This window comes from Hylobates moloch, unplaced genomic scaffold (genome assembly GCF_009828535.3).
Source record: "Hylobates moloch isolate HMO894 unplaced genomic scaffold, HMol_V3 SCAFFOLD_1, whole genome shotgun sequence".
Taxonomy (NCBI): domain Eukaryota; kingdom Metazoa; phylum Chordata; class Mammalia; order Primates; family Hylobatidae; genus Hylobates; species Hylobates moloch.
In genome coordinates this window covers 221,020,447-221,039,963 of record NW_026652276.1, presented here as the reverse complement: position 1 = coordinate 221,039,963, position 19,517 = coordinate 221,020,447, and the positions used below count along the sequence as shown (strand labels likewise).

Here is a 19,517-nt window from a genome sequence, read left to right as displayed (position 1 = left end):
ATGACAGGAAACTCCTCCTTAAGATTGCCGACTCCTAACTTTCTGAAAATGACTAAGGAAGAAAAGTTCCAAGGGAGAGAAACGTGTTTCTTTCTTGGTCTCTGGTTATCCCACCTGAGGAGAGAGGCCTCTGATGACCAGACACGGACAACAGGGAGGTGCTGGTTTCTGGAAATGTGTAACCAAGACGGCGCACCAGCAGGGATGGATTACACCCATGGGCCACCTCTCATTTCAGATGATTAGCACTGATTCTCAACTTATCAGAGAAACCTGCCTTGCATCTCCAAGGGCTTTGAAATTTGATACAGGAAATAAGATGTGGACGTATGGGTGATGTTTCATCCCTTCTTCTAGCTGTAGGCCATAACTTTAGAAAAAAAAAGCACCTATGGAAATTTAACAGGATACCATTTAGGTGCCCGCAATGAGCAGGATTTGTTTTGCTAAATTATGGCTCATATCAGCAGAAATCTCATGGAGTCTGAGGACCCGCACAGGCCTTATTAAGTGGTCTTTAAGATAAATTTTGAGGGCAGGGAGAGAATGCTGCTAGATACAGCAATAAATTGACAAATGACAGGTTTGACATATGAAGTATTCCCAAGGGAAGAAACCCAGGGGATGGAATAAATAGAGGAATTCCTGATATGTGGATTTTACGTGAGGAAAAAAAAAACCCAATGTTACATGGAAATATTGATAGAGTTTTATTTTAAGGCACCCAAGGCAGACAAAGAAAATGTAAACTTGTCAAATGTTACATAAAAACACCCCAAAAAACACAATAGTATACTTCTTAGCTGAGGGTTTTTTCTTTCTTTTGCTATTTATTTATTATTATTATTATTGAGATGGAATCTTGCTCTGTTGCCCAGACTGGGGAGTGCAGTGGCATGATCTTGGCTCACTGCAACCTCTGCTTCCTGGGTTCAAGCAATTCTCCTATCTCAGCCTCCTGAGTAGCTGGGACTACAGGCTCACGCCACCAAGCCTGGCTAATTTTTGTATTTTTGGTAGAGGCGGGTTTCACCATATTGGTCAGGCTGGTCTCAAACTCCTGACCTCAGGTGATCCACCCACCTCCGCCTCCCAAAGTGCTGGGATTACAGGTGTGAGCCATCGAGCCCTACAGTCTTTTGCTATTTATTTTTCTGTTGTTTGATCTGTTTATTGGTTATTGAAGCAATTTTTTTTTTATGGTAAAGATGGACACATCTTGACTTAATAGTATTTCTTTGTTGCTTAAAGCTGAAGTTAAAAATGCCATTTATTCTGCTCTAATGTCGTTAGGGATTTAGTGGCAGCAGACAGAGAGGGGATACCCTAGAGAGGAGAAATGACTTTGGGAACTTCTCATCACCCTGACAGAGACCTAGCCCCTGTGGTGGTAAGAAAATAGAATTCCTAACAGTATGTCAGTGTGTGCCATTCCACTTTATATAAGCACCTGCTTCTGGAACAATCTACCTCAGATCTTGCAGTCATTCCCAAGATAACTCCCAGGAACTCTGGAGCCAGAGGATCGAATTCAAATCCAGCCTCTGTTTCTGCCTCTACCTTGAAGTCACTTACTCTCTGAATTTCAATTTCACTTTAGTCTTTTTTAGTTTTTTGAGACAAGACTATTGTTTTGTCGCCCATGCTAGAGTGCAATGGCACCATCATAGCTCGCTGCAGCCTCCAACTCCTGGCCTCAGGCAATCCTCCCACCTCAGCCTCCTGAGTAGCTGAGCTGGAGGAGCATGCACCACCAGCCTCGGCTAATTTTTGATTTTTTTTTTTTTTTTTTTTGTAGAGACAGGGGTCTCACTATGTTGCCCAAGCTGGTATTGAACTCCCTGCCTCAAGTGATCCTCCCACCTTGGCCTCCCAAAGTGCTGGGATTGCAGGTGTGAACCACTGCACCAGCCACTTTAATCTTTAAAATAGGGGAAAATATCTAATTGGTGTTAGAATTGCCTGGAATAGCACCAAGACCACCAAGAACAGACAGCGTGTTCAATGAATGATAATTCTTATTATTATTCTTTCTTTTTTTTTGAGACAGAGTCTCACTCTGTCACCCAGGCTGGAGTGCAGTGGTGCAATCTCAGCGAACCGCAACCTCTGCCTTCTGGGTTCAAGCAATTCTCCTGCCTCAGCCTCCCGAGTAGCTGGAATTACAGGTATGCACCACCATGCCCGGCTAATTTTTGTATTTTTAGTAGAGACTGGGTTTCACCGTGTTGACCAGGCTGATCTCGAACTCCTGGGCCCAAATGATCCACCTGAACTCTGCTTCCCAAAGTGCTGGGATTACAGATGTGAGCCACTGTGCCTGGCCTCTTATTATTTCTATCATAATTATTATCAATATTATTTGATATTGAAGACTTGACCCCACAGGATCACTGCTTGAGAAAAACATGTTAGAAATGCAATGTTTCTGCAGCAGGCCTTAACACAGCCAACATAGACCCCACGGAGGAACAGCTGGCCATAAGCCACAGACTGAGCACTGGGAGGTGGACAATACCCCCGACGTCGTTCAAGTGACCCACAGTGAATCAAGCCCAGAAACAACACCACTGAATGGTCTGTGTGTTATGGAACTTGAGATCCTTTCATCAGATGCTTCTAGGAGACTTTTAATTTATCCAATATTTTCGGTTAACAGGGCCTATTTCTTTATAGAGCTAGGTCAGATTTATTTAACACATAAAAATTATTATGAATAATTATGGCGCTCCATAAATGTTTATGGTTACGATGGTGGTGGTGGTGGTGATAACCATCATTAGCATCTTTCAGGTCTACAAATCTTTAATTTGCAGCCAGGCTGGGGAATCATCAAATGAGATTTTCAGAGAAAGGGAAAAGGATGGAGGTGGTGGTGGGGGGAGAGGCTCTGCACCCTACCCCACCCCACCCCTGGCAGCCAGAAGCGTTTCCTCTTAATTCTGAGACAAGGTGTGGGCCTGTGATGGAATGTCCCTAGGCTTCAGTTGCCTTGTCTGTAACATGGAGAAATAGCCCCCCACCCTCTGATATGGTTTGGCTGTGTCCTCACCCAAACCTCATCTTGAATTTTAACTCCCACAATTCCCATGTGTTGTGGGAGGAAACTGGTGGGCGGTAATTGAATCATGGGGGCGAGTCTTTCCCGTGCTGTTCTCGTGATAGTGAGTAAGTCTCATGAGATCTGATGATTTTAAAAAAGGGAGTTTCCCTGCACAAACTGTCTCTTTGCCTGCCGCTATCCACGTAAGATGTGACTTGCTCCTCTTTGCCTTCCACCATGATTGTCAGGCCTCCCCAGCCATGTGGAACTGTAAGTCCGTGAAACTTCTTTCTTTTGTAAATTGCCCAGTCTCGGGTGTGTCTTTATCAGCAGTGTGAAAACGGACTAATACACCCTCGTAGAGTCGATGCACAGACCAGATGACCTCTTGGGTTTGGGTCTGGTATCATTCTGAGATGATTTCAAACAGGCTTGTCTGCTGAATGTTATCAGAGCAGTCATCTCGTGGGGCTTGCCAGGGATTTGGGTTTTGTTTGTTTGTTTGTTTGTTTTGTATGTTTGTTTTGTTTTTGGCTCTCTGGTTGGGCTGGATCTGACCACAGCATGATCACGGAAAACCCACGACTTCCTGGTAATCTGATGAGGGACTTTTCTAAAAAGCAGATAGCAGCTCCAGTAAGGATGCGGAGTGTTTATAAAGTCAGTCCTGCCATTGATAATGCAACCCAATGTCACTATGCTCATTTGCATCTGTGCCTCATGGGATTCTGGCAACCGTTCTTCCTCCTGGCTGCATTTTAGAATCCGCTGGGGCTTTTAAGAAGCCCAGGCCTCACTCCAGACCCGCTAAATCGAATCTCCAGGGGTGGAACCCAATCAGCTACAGTTTGTAAAAGTTCTTGAGGACATGGAAATACCCCTGGCTGCTCTTAGGCCTTGATTGGCATGTGGCCTTTGGTCTGACTGGTGGCATGCATAGGAGAAGGCACATACAGGAATTTAAGCTGTTTTAGAGTCTTTTGCTGTCTGAAGTCAGATTCTACCTACAGGAAGGCTGGCGTCTATTTTATAATCCTGAGTTGATTCCCCATTCAAACCAAGGACTGGCTTGCTTCAGTCAGAGAATCTGGGAATTTGGTGAGGGTGGCCGATCCAGTCTCCTTCCAGCTGGTAGTGCAGGGAGCGCCTCCCTGATTTTAGGATCTCAGGATGCAGGGCTGTCCCCTGGCTCCCAACCATTTCCCAGGGACTTTTCTCAATGGAGATGAATATGGCACTGGGCAGCAGTGAAGGGCTGGCTGACGACAGCATCAAGCCTGGCCCCTGACAGAGGCCCCGGAGTGGGAGGAGAGTGACTCCTCTGTGCAGAGGTAGCTCTGGCAATGAGTAGAGGGGAGGCCAGGGGCAATCAGGCTGCATGCCAATGTCTTGGGTGCATGTTGAATGTTCCCTAACAAGAAACATGATGAAAATGAACTACAAGGAAATGCAATTCATGGAAAATCCCAGAGGGATGGAACCCAGAGAGAAAGCCTGGAATGGCTGAAAAACTTTCTACAAGGAAGGAGACAAGATCATTTACAAATGGAAGTGAGAAAGGTGCCAAGCAGGGTGCCTGCTGCGGCAGAAAGCAACCCAGGGTGACGTCTCTGTTTCAGGAATGTTCTTCCCTATGTGGGTTAAGCGTCAGGGAGGTAGGGATGTCAGGGGAGAAGCTGCCCATGCACTCTTCGTGCCCATGCACTCTTCGTGCCCATGCACTCTTCGTGCCCATGCACTCTTCATGCCACATGGGCCACGAAGAAAGATAATTCACAAATTCAGAAGATGGACCGTGAAAAGGACATGGCAAGAGGGAGAAAAAGCTCCAACAAACCCAGGACCTTCCAGGGAAACTTATTATCCTCAGGGCTCAGAGCCTGGATGACAGGTCACAGATGATGCCTGCAAAGGTGACCAATGAAGGTGCGGGCACTGTGGCGAGGACAGGGCTGCCCTGTCCTCCTGGATGACTGGCATTTTCTCAGTGCTGTGAAGGTGCAGTGCAGACACAGCTTCAAGCCTCCCTCCCCAGCAGGCAGCCCTGAAATCCCCTTTATAGAAATGCCAGTGCCACCATTGATCCACTTGGTCAGGCAAGAACAGCAGAGCGCTGAGGAGTGGCATCAGAACCATGGCATCATGCAATATTAGAGACAAGGTTGAAAAGAATACAGACTAAGGAGTCGGGAAACGTGAGGGCCAATCTGACCTAGGCCCCGTCCTAGGGTATTACCTTATGTTCTCAAGTTATTTAGCATGGTTAGTCTTTTGTGTCAACTTGGCTAGGCTATAGTGTGCAGTTATTTAATCAAACATGAATCCCAGGGTTGCTGGGAAGGTCTTCTGTAGATATGGTTAACACTTAAAATCAGCTGACTTTGAGGAGATTATCCTCAATAATATGGGCGTGCCTCATCCAATCAGTTGAAGGCCGTAAGAGCAAAAACTGAGGTTTTCTGGCAAAGAAAGAATTCTGTGTCTAGACTGTTGCATTGACTCCTGCCTGGCTGTCCAAACTGCCAGCCTGCCCTGCAGACTTCACACTTGCCAAACTCCACGAATTACGTGAGCCAATTCCTGAAAATGAATGTCTTTCTGTCTCTGTCCTATTAGTTCGGTTCCTCTGGAGATCCCTGACTAATCCAGCCTTTCTTTCCCCACTGATGAAATGGGGATGGTGATAACTCCCACTTCATACAGCCATTGTGAGAATCAAGTCAACTTTTGTTTAGTTTAGGATCTGGTACAGAAACATTCATTTCTCATCATCATCAGCAATAACAGTGGAGAAGAGGTCTAGTCCAATCTTTTTCTTTTACAGATAAGGAAACTGCATCACAGAGAGGCGAATGAGAGTAGCTAGATGTACGTAATGCTGGCGCTGTTCAAACATTGCACGTGTATTCTTAACTCATTTAATCTTGGTGACAACCTTATGAGCTACACAATGTTACTATCCCCATTTTACAGACAGAAAAACTAAGGAAGGGATTATGTGAGTGATCCACGTCACATTGCCAGCGGGTGTCAGCTCAGGGCCCCCATGTGCTCTCATGGCGGGGGTGATGCTAGCACCCAGGTCTCGGGGTTCCCTGCCAGGATCTTTCCATGTTCTGGCTTGGTGGGAGGCATATGCTCTTTGGTCAGAGAGAAGTCCAGGTTGGCCCAGTGTGAGGGGAGCCATCCCTCAGCACAAGCTTCTTTGCTCTGGTGCCAGCTGAGTATCCCAGAGAGAGGCAGTGCCTGCCTCTGGTGAGGGGTGAGAACTGCCTTAAGAAGTGGGACTGCAAAAACAGTGACTGACTGGGGGCCGGGATATCTAGCTATGCCATTTTCATGAAAAAGTTGGTTCATTTTAAGGAACCACCCTCCCTCTGGACCTCCCTCCTTCTCAGCCACTTGAACCAGTTACTCATCCAGTTGAAGTTCTTGCCTATAGCTAGGGAGGTGAGGAGTTTATCCCCTTCCTTCCAGTCTTAAATTACTAATTAAAATGTCTTGGAGACTAAGCCCATTGCAAAAAGAGCCAGGGTGGCTTTCTAAAGCTTCTTGTTCATAACCAGAGGGAAGTTGATTCTCTTCTCATCTTTATAATAAGGATTCTTTTGCAGGATATCTGTTTTATGCTCCCTACAGCTCTGGCCCCTGTTTGGGCCCAGCAGGGGGAGGCCAGTGGAGTTTAATTACATTCCTCCCATAGGGAACATTCAAGGAACGAGGCTTTGAAAAACAACTTGTGCGACCAAAAGAAAAAAAAATCAAATTAAGTGAGTGAGAAACAGGAATTGCCTTTTGTGTCCTAGCGACCCAATCTAAATATTTAAATTTTAAAGACAGATTTCTAAATGCTTAACTTTATAAACCTTCCTCATTGCAATTCACAGGGGAGTCACACCTCCCTTGTGATCTGGAATATTCATATGCCTGGACTAACAGAGTCTGGTAGCTGATATTTTCACACATGCCATATTCAGTTATAAAATATAACCTAAAAAAAAAAAAGAAAGCTCACCAAACAAAACATAATGCTGTCCACAGTCCTGGGGCAAAACAGACTTTCCAGAAAACCTATGGTTAAAGGAGTGTCTGGGCCATAAGCACACATTTTGGAAAGGCCCCTTATTCTGGACTGATTTTCCAATTTTCCTTCTTCTCTCAGCTCTGAGATGCCCAGCGATTGGCTATTAGTGGAGTGTGGAAGTAGCCCCCAGGCAGAAGCTATTAATTTGCTGATTTAGTAGTAGGTGCTCAAATACCATGAGCTGACAGAGGAGGCAGACCATAGCAGTGGTAGGGGACATAGGTAGGAAGTTTCTTGTTGTCAGCAGGATTCAAGCCCAGCCTCATGATCTTTCAGATATCTGTCCTGGATGGGAAGCTGCCCTAGATGTCCCCAGAGGTCTCCTCGGAGGCTAAGGGCTGAGGCTCCCTCCTTTTCTTAGCATATCTTCTGGGCAATTGCACTGCAATTGTAGGACTATAGGGACTCCAAGCGTTGCCTTCAACCTGCCTCCATCTCCCTCCGCGGTGCCTTCTCTCCTTGACTCCACTGACCCCTTCCTCGCTGGGCGCAGTAACTCACAGGCTTTATCTACTGTGCCTCCCTGCTAGTCCCCCCTCAAATCTGTGCTTGGAGTTAGTCTCCAGTTAGAAAAGAAAGAGTGAAATAACTTTTCTTAACCCCTATTTCTCACGTGCCAGGCACTGTGCTCGGCCCTGGGACCTACCAAGGCTTCCTAGTCGTGGGGTTTACATCCTGGCTGGGACTTGATGATATTCCCTTCCCAAAGTGAGTGGTGTGTTAATAACGGATCATGTGTCAAAACAAAGCCAGGGCTTCTCAATGGAAAATGTTAAGCCTAGTGATGAAAGGGTTTTTTGGGGACAAGAAGTCTTTAAATTCCCACCAGATGATACCACTTTGGAGCTTCCACTCCACTGGAAGTGTGAAAGTGACTTTGGTCAACAGAGTCTGGGGAAGTTAAAAAAAAAAGTGTGTTTGTTCTTTTATTTCAAGAGCTAATTGTTGGGAATAAAACCCATTCTTTTGATGTTTTAAGAGCCCATAATGTGCGCAATAGTTAAATAAATGAGCCATTCAGTTGTGAATCTAGCTCCATGCCAAGCGGATGCACAGAAGGTTGAGCTTCACCTGTGGAGTTGACTTTCCCAAGTTTATTTTTCATTCTTGCTTTTCTGGATAGATGTGAACCAACCCCACAAGCTTATTTGCTTAGCAAAGCTTGGCCCCTCTAGAGGCCCAGCTATTGAATATGAAAGACTCTGATTTGCTACATGAAAGACACCACATACATGCTGATTGGTGTGACCCATTCCCGGGAGAGACTTCTCTTTGCAGGTGCCCCTCCCTCTGCTCTGCAGGGATTCAGGGGGAGGGGGACTTGGGGCATTAATTGCTAAAAATTCAAAGTGCTGGAGTGTTGCACTTGATGAAGCCACGCAGCCCAGAAAAAACACCTGCAAGTCTGTCCTGCTCTCCACCCTCCCTCCCTAGTGCCACCCCCATTGCAGGCATGTGGGCCTTGGCTGCTGGGTGCACTTACAGGCTTCCGGGATGACTGGGGCTCCCAGGGGGCAGTGGGTCAGGAGGTGGAGCAGGAGCAGGGAAGATTCTGGGCCTCTCTGGACCTGGGAATAGAGTCAGAACAAGAATAAGGGAAGAAAGAGGGGAAGGAGACTAAATAGTGCTGTGAACAATGAAGAGAGGAAAGAGGAAAGAAAACAGAGAAATGGGGCAGGATGAGAGGGAGAGGGCGGGCAGGGAGAGGCGCAGCAGGTCTCTAAGCTCCTGGCTGCCACTGCCGAGGCTCCTGGGAGCAGCTCCCAGGAAGAGCAGGTCAGTTTCCCTATGGGTTACTGTGGGCATGGGCTTTGAGTATCTCCAGGGGATGTGGAGGAGTCCAGAGTCCTGAGTAGTGGCAAAGGAAGGTCTTGGCACCCATTTGCAGCCCAGATGACCTCTGGGAGGCACAGCCTGCCTTCCCACAGGTGTCCCCAGGACAGGAACGGGCAGATGGCCCGGACCTCTAAGATAAGTTTGTGTGCACAACAATGAAATGGATAGTTAAGATCCGAGGCCCTGCCACCTGATCCAGATAGATTGGTCACCCTGCTTTGGGAACTCCTGAGTTGTCCACGGATGGGGCACAGAAGCCCTAGTGTCCTGTGTCCTGGGAGTTGGTGTGTTGGTAGCAGTGACCACAAATCTTAACTTCCAAGATAGAGTTCCAGGTGCACACCAGAGAGGCCCCTCTTCACGGGCTGGGAAGAGGGGCCTCTCTGATATTAGTGGTCAGGATGCGACTTTTCCTCCCTTTGCCTGATATTAGTGTCGTGATATTAGTGGTCGAGATGCTACTTTCCAGGGCCAGATGCTTCCAGAAAGAAGGACAGGAGGTGGGTACCTTGGATACATTTCCAAGGCCCCCTGCTGAAGCTCCTATTCCTCTAGTGAAAATAGCACAGATTCTGTTCTAGGCCACCAAAGAAATGGCATCAGGGGACATTCTCTTTGGCTATAGTTGTTTGGCATGGCCTCCCACCTGGCACCCGAAGCTACTGTCTACAACCAAGGGGCGTAGGGGAGTAGGGAAGCTAAGGGGCCGGGTGGAGCTCCCTGCTTAAAAGGATTGGCCTGATGGGTCCGGTTGGATGTGATAGGTCACCAGTCTACACACATGTCCTGACAGAAAGCTCAGGTTGCCATCTTCATCTGCTTTGAAAATGACTTTAAATAAACTCAAAATCTCCCCCTAACCTCCCACCGTGGAAACAATTATTGAAGGAAATAGATGATTTTAGGCTTTATTTAGTATTAATACCCTTCTAAAATGTATTAGCATTGGCTCATTCCTGCATCACTTCATCTCCCACTCAATAAAGCGAATGCCATCATGATTATGGAATAATCGGGAAACCATTGAGATTTATTAGCAAAAGGTAAACCACTGCAGAACATGAGCACGTTAAATGTCATGAGGAATACATACTTGCCATGTCCGGCACGCGTGAGAGAGACACAGTACGTATGGTTCAGAACCTGGCTCCTTGTACACAGTGTGGGCCGTGGACCGGCTATATCAGCATCACCTGGGAGCTGGTTAGAAATGCAGACCCTTGGCTGGGCGCGGTGGCTCACGCCTGTAATCCCAGCACTTTGGGAGGCCCAGGCGGGCAGATCACCTGAGATCAGGAGTTCGAGACCAGCCTGGCCAACATGGTGAATCCTTGTCTCTATTAAAAATACAAAAATTAGCTGGGCATGGTGGCATGAGCCTGTAATCCCACCTACTCGGGAGGCGGAGGCAGGAGAATCACTTAATCCTGGGAGATGGAGGCTGCAGTGAGCCAAGATTGTGCCACTGCACTCCAGCTTTGGGCACAGTGAGACTCCGTCTCATAAATACAAAATAATAATCACAAAAAAGAAATGCAGACCCTCAGGCTCGTCCCAGACCTGCTGAATGAAAATCTGCAGATTTAACGACTCCCAGGTGATTCCCATGCACGTTAACTTTGTGATGCCCCAACCGAGGGGTGGTGCCACAGCCTGTTGTCACTTTTCTCATGCTGCAGTGTCGCTGTTCTTTGTTTTAGATTTCAACATTAGGGCTGTAAGGCACTCTCTGTTTTGCCTCTTCCCTTGTCCCTGTGGCTTTGTGCTCTGTTGTCCTGTTGTGCTGTTATGGGATCTGTTAGAAGGCAGAGACTCAGCAGCACCTCTGACCCCTGTGTGGCTGGGGGACTCCTGAACTTACTCCTCACCAACTGTGGGTAGCCCGACCCCAGCAGACCTGGGCAAAGGGGAGGAAACCTTTCCCATGGGGAAAAACCCATTTCCAGTTTTTTACTTGATCTCAAAGTCAACCATGCCCTACTCCCTGGGTGAGATCCACATGGGGAGACATTTTTTTTTCCATAGTGAGGATAAATTTGTGTTAAGCTATTCACTTTTTTTCTGCCCAACCCTTCCCCTGTGGCAAAGGATGTGTATTCATGAAAAAGATAGTTGGGGGTCAAATGGCTTTTTTTTTTTTTTGTAAGCACATAATATGCTTTTCTTTTCTTGGAGATCCTCTGACTGCTTCAAGGAACAAATCCTCAACCTTGCTCACACAGCAGCGTGAGCTAATAAGCTGAAATAACCAGCACAGAATGTTCTCTTATCCTTAAGAGAAAAAGAAAGATAAGTTGTATTTTAATTAGATATTTATAATGGTTACAAAGCAGCTCTTCAAGAGAAGTTTTAAGAATCTGGCCTTCCTTCTAAGGCATAACTGTGTTCAAGTTATCCTAAAAAGAGGCTGTATATCAATCTAGTCCAGTTTGTGATAAATTTACAACTGGGTTCTGCACAGCAGATTTATAACAACAATTAAGCAGAAGGAAAATGGGTCATAAATTTTGGCTGGCACAGTCCAGCACCAAAGAGAAGAAAAGAGAATGGTTTAGCCAGATCAAAAGTCAATAATTTCAACATAGAACACTAAAGCTATAGAAGACACAATTTATATGAAAAGAAGTTGGTTTTTTTCCTTTCTCATCCTTTTCAAAATTACATGAGAACACAATGAAGCATCCATATAACAAAGGTCTCATTAAATAAATGGTGTGGTTTTTTTCAGCTTTACGAGTGGTACGAATGGTACAAACAGTCTCTCACTCATCCGCTATTGAATTTACTGAACGTACTACCTCCTTTTCTATAGACCAAGGCAACATGGGAAAAGAGAGGCTTCTCCAAGAGTTTGGGGGACTTGAGACAGAAGATTTTAAACTGAATTTTGATGGTGGGACAAGAGGAGGGAAGGCCAGATAAAACTCCCAAACAAGATGATTTGGAAGAAAACACATGTGGCCCAGAAAGAATCAGTCTGAGGGCATGAATTAAAAAGCGGATTGAAGCCGGGCGCGGTGGCTCACACCTGTAATTCCAGCACTTTGGGAGGCTGAGGCAGGCGGATCACTTGAGGCCAGGAGTTCAAGACCAGACTGACCAACATGGCAAAATCCCATCTCTACTAAAAATACAAAAATTAGCCAGGCGTAGTGGCATGCGCCTGTAATTCCAGCTAGTTGGGAGGCTGAGGCAGGAGAATCACTTGAACCCGGGAAGCGGAGGTTGCAATGAGCCAAGATTGCGCCACTGCACTCCGGCCTGGGCGGCAGAGCAAGACTCTGTCTCAAAAACAAAACAAAAACAAACAAAAAAGTGAATTGTAACTGTTTTTAGAAGCTGGAACCAAAATCTATACCCTGAAAGGAGAAATGCAGTCAAGGCTGTATGGGATGAGAGATGGGATGTTGCCAGACAGGATGTGCAGAGGCAAATCCCCGATAGTGAGGAAGACCTTTGAGTATCTTTATATGCGCCAGGGGTTTAGAACTGCTAACAGTAGAGAATCTGAATTATTGACTTTCATGCCTGACATTTTCACTTCTCAAGTGGTGAAGGATGCAATAAGGCAAAACTGCTGAGCTGGACCGACTGGTCCTGCAGAAATCACAGGAAACTTGGGATGATTTGCAAGAAATAGGCAAGATCAGGCTGTTCCAGGCACTGCCGGACTTATACCTTCTAGTTTGGCAAGATGGATTTTAAAAGTTCAGAGGGAAGGTGAACATGGTCACATAACAGGAAATTGAGAAGTGGGAGCTTCTAATCTGGGGACCACGGATTCTATGTACAGAGGTGGGCAAACACAGTTTCCTGGCTACCCAGAAGCCATTTACCCCACTTTTAGTAAGAGCAATTTGGGGATCCTCCTCTCCTCCACTCGAGAGCTCAGTGGTTTGGGTAAAGCCTCACCTAGACACCAACTCCAGGGATAGGGCACATGACCCAAGTCTAAGCCAATCAGGGGATCATATTCCTCTGGGGTCCAGGGATTGTTTGAGGGGCAGGTGCATGACCCTCTTGAGGTCACTGGGATGCCAGGAGGCTTTTGCTGAGACTTCCAGGAAAGAGACTCTTGCTTCTTCCCGTTGAACTTGAACCTACTCTCTCCTACCCCTATCCTCAGCCTATAAAGACATTAGAGGGATTTAAAGAAAACTTACAGCAAGGAGTCATTGGCCTAGGGAAGAGGGTCCTCCCTACTCCCAAGCCAAGGAAGGGGGTCTTCAGCAGAGCCATTCATAGAGGTGGGCCATTCTCCTTGGCCATCTGCTCATGCAGCAGAATTGCTGATGTGCCCTCTCTGCCTATTTGAGCAAAGGAAAAGTACTTGGAGAGACACGAAAGGGTGGAGGGAGGAAGGGGAGGGCAGAAGGTGGCCATTGTGGGTGTGGCCCAGTTGTGTGTTTCCCATAGGCCGGGTGGACACTGGGGAAGGCATGGAAGCTGGAGCCATCTAGCTGGTATCCTGCTCAAGATTCCCCACCAAGCAGCCTTGGGGCAGGAGCCAATGGCAGAAGCTGGAGCCTGTCTCCCTGGCAGGGAATTAGGCAGTGAGGACTTCAGACCTGGGAGCCCTCCGAATACATCTTGCATCTACCCCACGTCAGAGGCCCGCAGGGAAAGGCACTGAGGGCAGCTCCAGGTAGGCAGGATTTGGGGATCTGTTCACAGGCCCCACTCCTGGAGGAGAAAGGGGCCCAGCAGGGGTGGGGGAGGGTTAGAAGGAGGGGAAAAAACAGACCTCTCCTCCCCAGGATGGCGTCCTCAGGCCACAGGTCAGCCTGAGCTAAGAGAACAGAAGAGCACTGATTGGATTTGAGACTGAAGTTTTCATTTGGGCCAGACTGGCCTGGACTTTTTAATGCCCCCCCCAGAATGACCAGAAATCATCGAGATCTGTCCAAGGCATCATCACGGACAGGGAAAGGAGATTCATCAGAGCACATTTAAAGGAAAAAAATGAAACAAAAAACATCAAATGGTTTCAAGTTGGTACCTCACTGAGTTCAGACTGTTCAAAACATTGGTTACACAGCTGTCTTGAGACCCCTAGGGGAGATCTGCCTGAGAAGGGAGTATGCCCAGAGAAACTGGAGCTGAGAAATGGGGAGAGAGAACAACTTGGACAAGGCTTGAGCCCCTGAATCAAGCCATACCTGAAGGCAGCTCTGCCCTCTGGAGTTTTCAGTTATAGGGGTCAGTAAGCTCCCTGAGACAATCTGGGCTGTTTTCTATCGCTGTCCACAGAAGAGTCTGAACTGATGCCATGCACATATCTGCTCTTTCTTGGAGGAAGGGATGTAGCTCTCATCAGATTCCCATGGTGCATTGCTATGAAAGAAATTGCTCAGGGAGAAGAAACTCTAGAGCTCAAATTAAGCAATCTCATTGACAAATACAAGGGAAGGCCATCTAATGAGGCATGGGGATGCTCTACAGGGATGTCACAGAAGAGCTAGACCAGAACACCCTCGTGCTTTAGGCTGGAGCCCCAGAGTCTGGCATTAACTGGCACTCAAGAAATATTTGTTGAATGGAAACCAGCAGGAAAATTATAACAAGTCATACTTTACATGCAAATTTTCAGGAATATTTTCAGGAAAATATCTAATGTGTGAACATCTAATCTGCATTTCCATGTCCTGACAGATGGCCCATATTAACAGAGCTCTGATTATAGTAAAAAAAAAAAAAAAAATTAAAAAAATAAAAGAAGGAAAGAAAGAAAAGAAAAAAAGAAAACCTACCAATATTCATTGAGTGGGTGCCACGTGCAAGGCTATGCAAAGCAACGTTATTGTGACTACCAAATGTATGTTTTTAAAAAGACAGCGGTAGATATGCCCATTTTTCAGAGACTCCCCCCCACAACCAGCTATTACGTATGGGAAGAAAATCACCTTGGGGCTTGCATGGCTTAGGAGGGATTTGGATCCTGCTTTTTTTCTTGGAAGAGGGATCTGAGCCCTTGAGAGTCTAAGGCTGTCTTCTCAAAGTGGAACCAGGGACCACCTGCATCAGAATCACTGGAAACATTTATTTAAAACGTGGGTTCCTCAGGAGGTGGAGGCTGCTGTGAGCCAGGACTGCGCCACTGCACTCCAGCCTAGATGATAGAGCGAGACTCCATCTCAAAAAAATAAAAATCAAAAAATGCGGGTTCCTGGGTCCCAGCCCAGGCTTATGGAATCAGAACCGCTGAGGTCAGGACCCTGGAACGTGCATTCTAAGCAGTCCTCCCATATGGTTTTATGCACACTAAACTCAAAAATTTGACCTGCTGTAATCTGTTTATTTGACCAAGGGGTCTCAGTGCCTTGCAACATTCTGTACAGCCCCATAATAACATGTGGTCCTTTTTTTTTTTGAGATGGAATTTCTTTCTTATTGCCCAGGCTGGAGTGCAATGGCACAATCTTTGCTCACTGCAACCTCTGCCTCCCCAGTCCAAGTGATTCTCCTGCCTCAGCCTCCCGAGTAGCTGGGATTACAGGCATGTGCCACCACGCCCAGCTAATTTTGTATTTTTAGTAGAGATGGAGTTTTGCTATGTTGGTCAGGCTGGTCTTGAACTCCTGACCTCAGGTGATCCACCCACCTCGGCCTCCCAAAGTGCTGGGATTACAGGCGTGAGCCACTGCGCCTGGCCTAACATGTGGTCCTCTGGGAGGAGGAGCCCTGCTCCTAGGCTGGGGGGATTGAAGGAGGCCGGGGTTTGGTAAGACAACACCCTCCTTGAGGTCATGGCCAGTTAAGGCCGTGCCAGAGGTAAAAGGTGCATGCATGAGGGCCTTTGAATGGAAACACTTGCTGTGTCCTCCTGGCAGATTGACATAACTGGATGTGACTATGGTTATAGTTGGTGGGACAGACTTCTATAGCCCCGTGGCTCTCTAAATGACACCACACATTCTAGACCTGATTATCTGCTGCCTTCTACTGCCCTGCAGGCCTGTATTTGGAAGGAAGATATTGTTTCATAGACATAACATTGCTTCTCAATTGGCGATTGAATTCCTGCAAGATGAAGATCTGACTTCTGTCTCTTAGAGCTTCTGCCCCCTCTCCTAGCCTCTGCCGTGTCTACTAAACTGCTGGACACTCATTAGATGCTTCAGAGCCCTTAATTTGATGTGATTTCTGGTTTACTGAGACCAGAATGCTATGCTGGGCTTCCCTCTAATGCCTTCCTGGGACAGCATGCTAAGCTTCCCTTGAGAAGTCACCTTCCCAAGTCCTCAGTCATGTGACTTGAGCATGATTGACTGAGGGCTGGAGTCTGATTGGTGTAAGCCTGTCAGGGACCCCATTCCCCTTGCTTCAAGAGTTGGTTCAAGAATGGGCAGCAAGCCAGGCATGGTGGCTCATGCCTGTAATCCCAGCACTTTGGGAGGCCGAGGCGGGCGAATCACCTGAGATTGGGAGTTCGAGACCAGCCTGACCAACATGGTGAAACCCCGTCTCTACTAAAAATACAAAATTAGCCAGTTGTGGTGGTGCATGTCTGTAATGCCAGCGACTCGGGAGGCTGAGGCAGGAGAACTGCTTGAACCCGGGAGGTGGGGGTTGCAGTGAGCCGGGATTGTGCCATTGCACTCCAGCCTCGGCAACCAGAGTAAAACTTCATCTCAAAAAAAAAAAAAAAAAAAAAAAAGAATGGGCAGCAACCTAAGCATTCCTGTCAGAGTGACCCTCATGACTGTCTGGGAATTTTAGGCCACAGACCCTCTCTTCTCCATTGTTTACAAGCAAGGAAGTGTGGAGTCCCAGACACTCTTGACAGGCTTCTTGGGGCTTTGAGAGGAGAGCATGATGGAGGATGGGGCCAATATAAGAAAGCACAGCCAAGAACTGGCGAGAGAGAAACCGACCTGTGCACCAGTTTGAGACCTAGACAAAGATTTGCCTGGAGCCACATCTATTCCTGAGCTGCTCAATTAAATGTACTCAGAAATATACATTTATGAGTCTTTTTGTTTGTTTTTACTTTTTGTTTTTGTTTTGCTTAAATCAGTTGGGTTGGGGTTCTGTTATCTGCAACTAAATGTATCCTAATAGATTGCCTCACTTCCAGCTCCTTTTACTTCTTTTGCGCTAATGCACCCCAGTCACCGTTGGTCCCTCCCTCTCCCCTTTCCTCAATTTAAGAACAAATACACAAACCACTATGTATAAAACAGAATAAGATAGGTGGCAGGGTTATTTGGATTCATGGCTTGTTGAGATTCCATGCCCAAAGAATATTGATTAATAGATCAATGTCAATCTGGAGGGAAGTCCTGTCCTGTTCAACATTTTAATCAATGACTTGGATGAAATAGGAGACATGCTTAGTAAGTCTCAGATGACACGAGGCTGGAGGAATTGCTAATATAACAGATGGCAGAATCAAGATTCAAAATTATTTTGACTGACTTGAACAGTAATAAGGATAAATATAAACTCTTGCGTCTAGGCTCAATAAATCAATTGTGTAAGCAGGGTTTGGAAAGGCCCAGCTTGGCAGTTGTCGTAACTACTTAGAACTTGAAGTTGACCATAAGCTCATGTTGAGCCTAAAGTTAAGACAATTAATTAGTAACACAGTGAATGCAGTTTTCAAATATTTAAAAACTGTTGTGAAGAAGAGACACTGACTTTGCCTTTACTTCCTCAGTAGAATAAAGAAGTAGAATTTCCTGGGAAGTGGTTTTCGGTTCATTGTATGAAATATTTTTTAATGGTTCCAGTAACAGAACAGACCACCTTCCAAAATGGTGAATGTAATAGCAATCATATCAGAATGTAATAGAAAGGATTCCATTGTGGTGGTCTTTCTTTTAAAGCACAGATTTTAAAAATGAAATCTCTTTAACAACTCATGAGTCACAGTTATACACACACAAGCATCCAGAGGAAAAAATGAGGTGATAAAGTAGCCTTGCTCAGCACCCCATTATATCTGCTACAAGCGATCAAGAGGGGCCTCACCTAGAAGAAAATGCCCAGAATTTGGCCTGGGCCCTGACGGGCCCCATCTTCCCTTATTCCATTTGTGAGCCTCCTCCTCAACTTCCAGTCTTCAGTCCAGCTTCAGCTTGGCCTGTCCTTTTGTCCACTCCTGCCTTCTAGCTTGGCTCTCTTTTCTGGCTCACACCTGCCTCCCTCCATGTGGCAGCTCCAAGTCAGATATTGGGAAGCCATAACTCCTTCCGCATCCCTGCCCTTTGGGCCTGGCTCCTTCCTGGGCTTCCACAGCTTCCTCGAGCCAGGCCTGGCTTCATGGACTACCCTAGACAGTGAAGGTGCACACACAATTTGTCTTTTTGTTGTGGTTATTGTTCTCAACATTTCATTCCACTTGCTAACCTGGAGAGCAGGAGAAGCTGAACAATGACCCTATTTCATCTTATAAGCTTAGCATGTGATATTAGCAAGTTATTAAAAATAAGTTTCACTCCCACAAACACAAAAGCAATTGTCCTAGGGATATCCCATGGGCAACTGGACGCAACTTGTACTCACATGTTTCTCCTTAAAAAGGTCTACCTCTCTCAGAAGCTTCTCTTGGCAGTCAGGGTTGGTGGCCAGTAGGTAGGTGGCAAAAGAAAGTGTGTTGGTGACGATTTCATAGCCAGCGATGAGGAAGATGAAGGCCTGGCCCACAATCTCATCCACAGTCAAAGGCCTGGCCATGGATCTGGGCTGGTGTTGCCGGGAAGGGTTCGGCTTGCACCCAGTAGAGGAGAAAACGTCTCGGACGATGTCAAAGTCTTGCACGCCCATGGGGCTCGCAGAATGTCGGGCATCCAGGACCATCTGGAGGAAGTCTCTCCGCCTCTAAGGAACAAAAGGAGAAAAATGCACATTTTGACCTTACAGTCATGAAGAGTGAGGCTTCTTGGAGAACAAAGGAGGAAGATACACGGGTGTAGCTTTTGAAGGGCTCAGTAGCAACAAGGTTCCTCATTGTTGGGTTATCTGGGACGGTGAGAACCTGGAAGCCACCTGAATGTCCCTTAGTATAGCACTGGTCAGGCTGGTTCTGGGGCAGTGAAGAGCAGCCTGGGCTGCTGCCCTGAGCAAGGCAGAGGCCATTCTATCTGGGCTGATTTGAAAGTCATTGAGCCACTTTGTTAAGTAAAAACAAAGCAGGTCATGGAACAATATGCACTGTGGCTCTCGTTTCTGCAAAAACAGCAAATGTACTAAATATATCATCATCTATATCTGTCTACACATAGACAATTTTAGCAACGTCCCCACCCAACAGTTCATAATGAGCTGGAGGAGGTGGGAAAACCAGGAGGGGGGCTTTTATTTTTTACTTTGTACATTTTTGTACTGTTGGTTGGTGGTTGGTTTTCCAACAATAAAACATTGGATACATCACATAGATTTAAAACCAAGCATGTGCTGTACTGCTCACTTCTGTGCAGCTTAGGGCTTAGATGGGCAGCCACCGGTTTTCTCACACAGTAGAAAGTTAACAGAAGTGAGGGAAAGGGGAGGGGACTAGTTTGGTGGCACCTGTCTTCAAAGTCTCCAGGCTTTGCCTTCTTCATCCCCTAG

The 19,517-nt window shown here is 46.6% G+C and overlaps 1 protein-coding gene across 3 annotated transcripts in view; it reads right to left on the bottom strand.

Annotated features, from left to right (window-relative positions):
* Nucleotides 1–19,517, bottom strand: part of TBXAS1 (thromboxane A synthase 1) — a 203,405-nt gene that overhangs the window by 43,335 nt on the left and 140,553 nt on the right. For all 3 annotated transcript variants that reach the window (XM_032761921.2, XM_058427205.1, XM_032761920.2), the window contains one exon: nucleotides 18,471–18,785. In XM_032761921.2, the coding sequence (XP_032617812.1) occupies nucleotides 18,471–18,785 (315 nt within the window). The remainder of the gene's footprint in view (nucleotides 1–18,470; nucleotides 18,786–19,517) is intronic.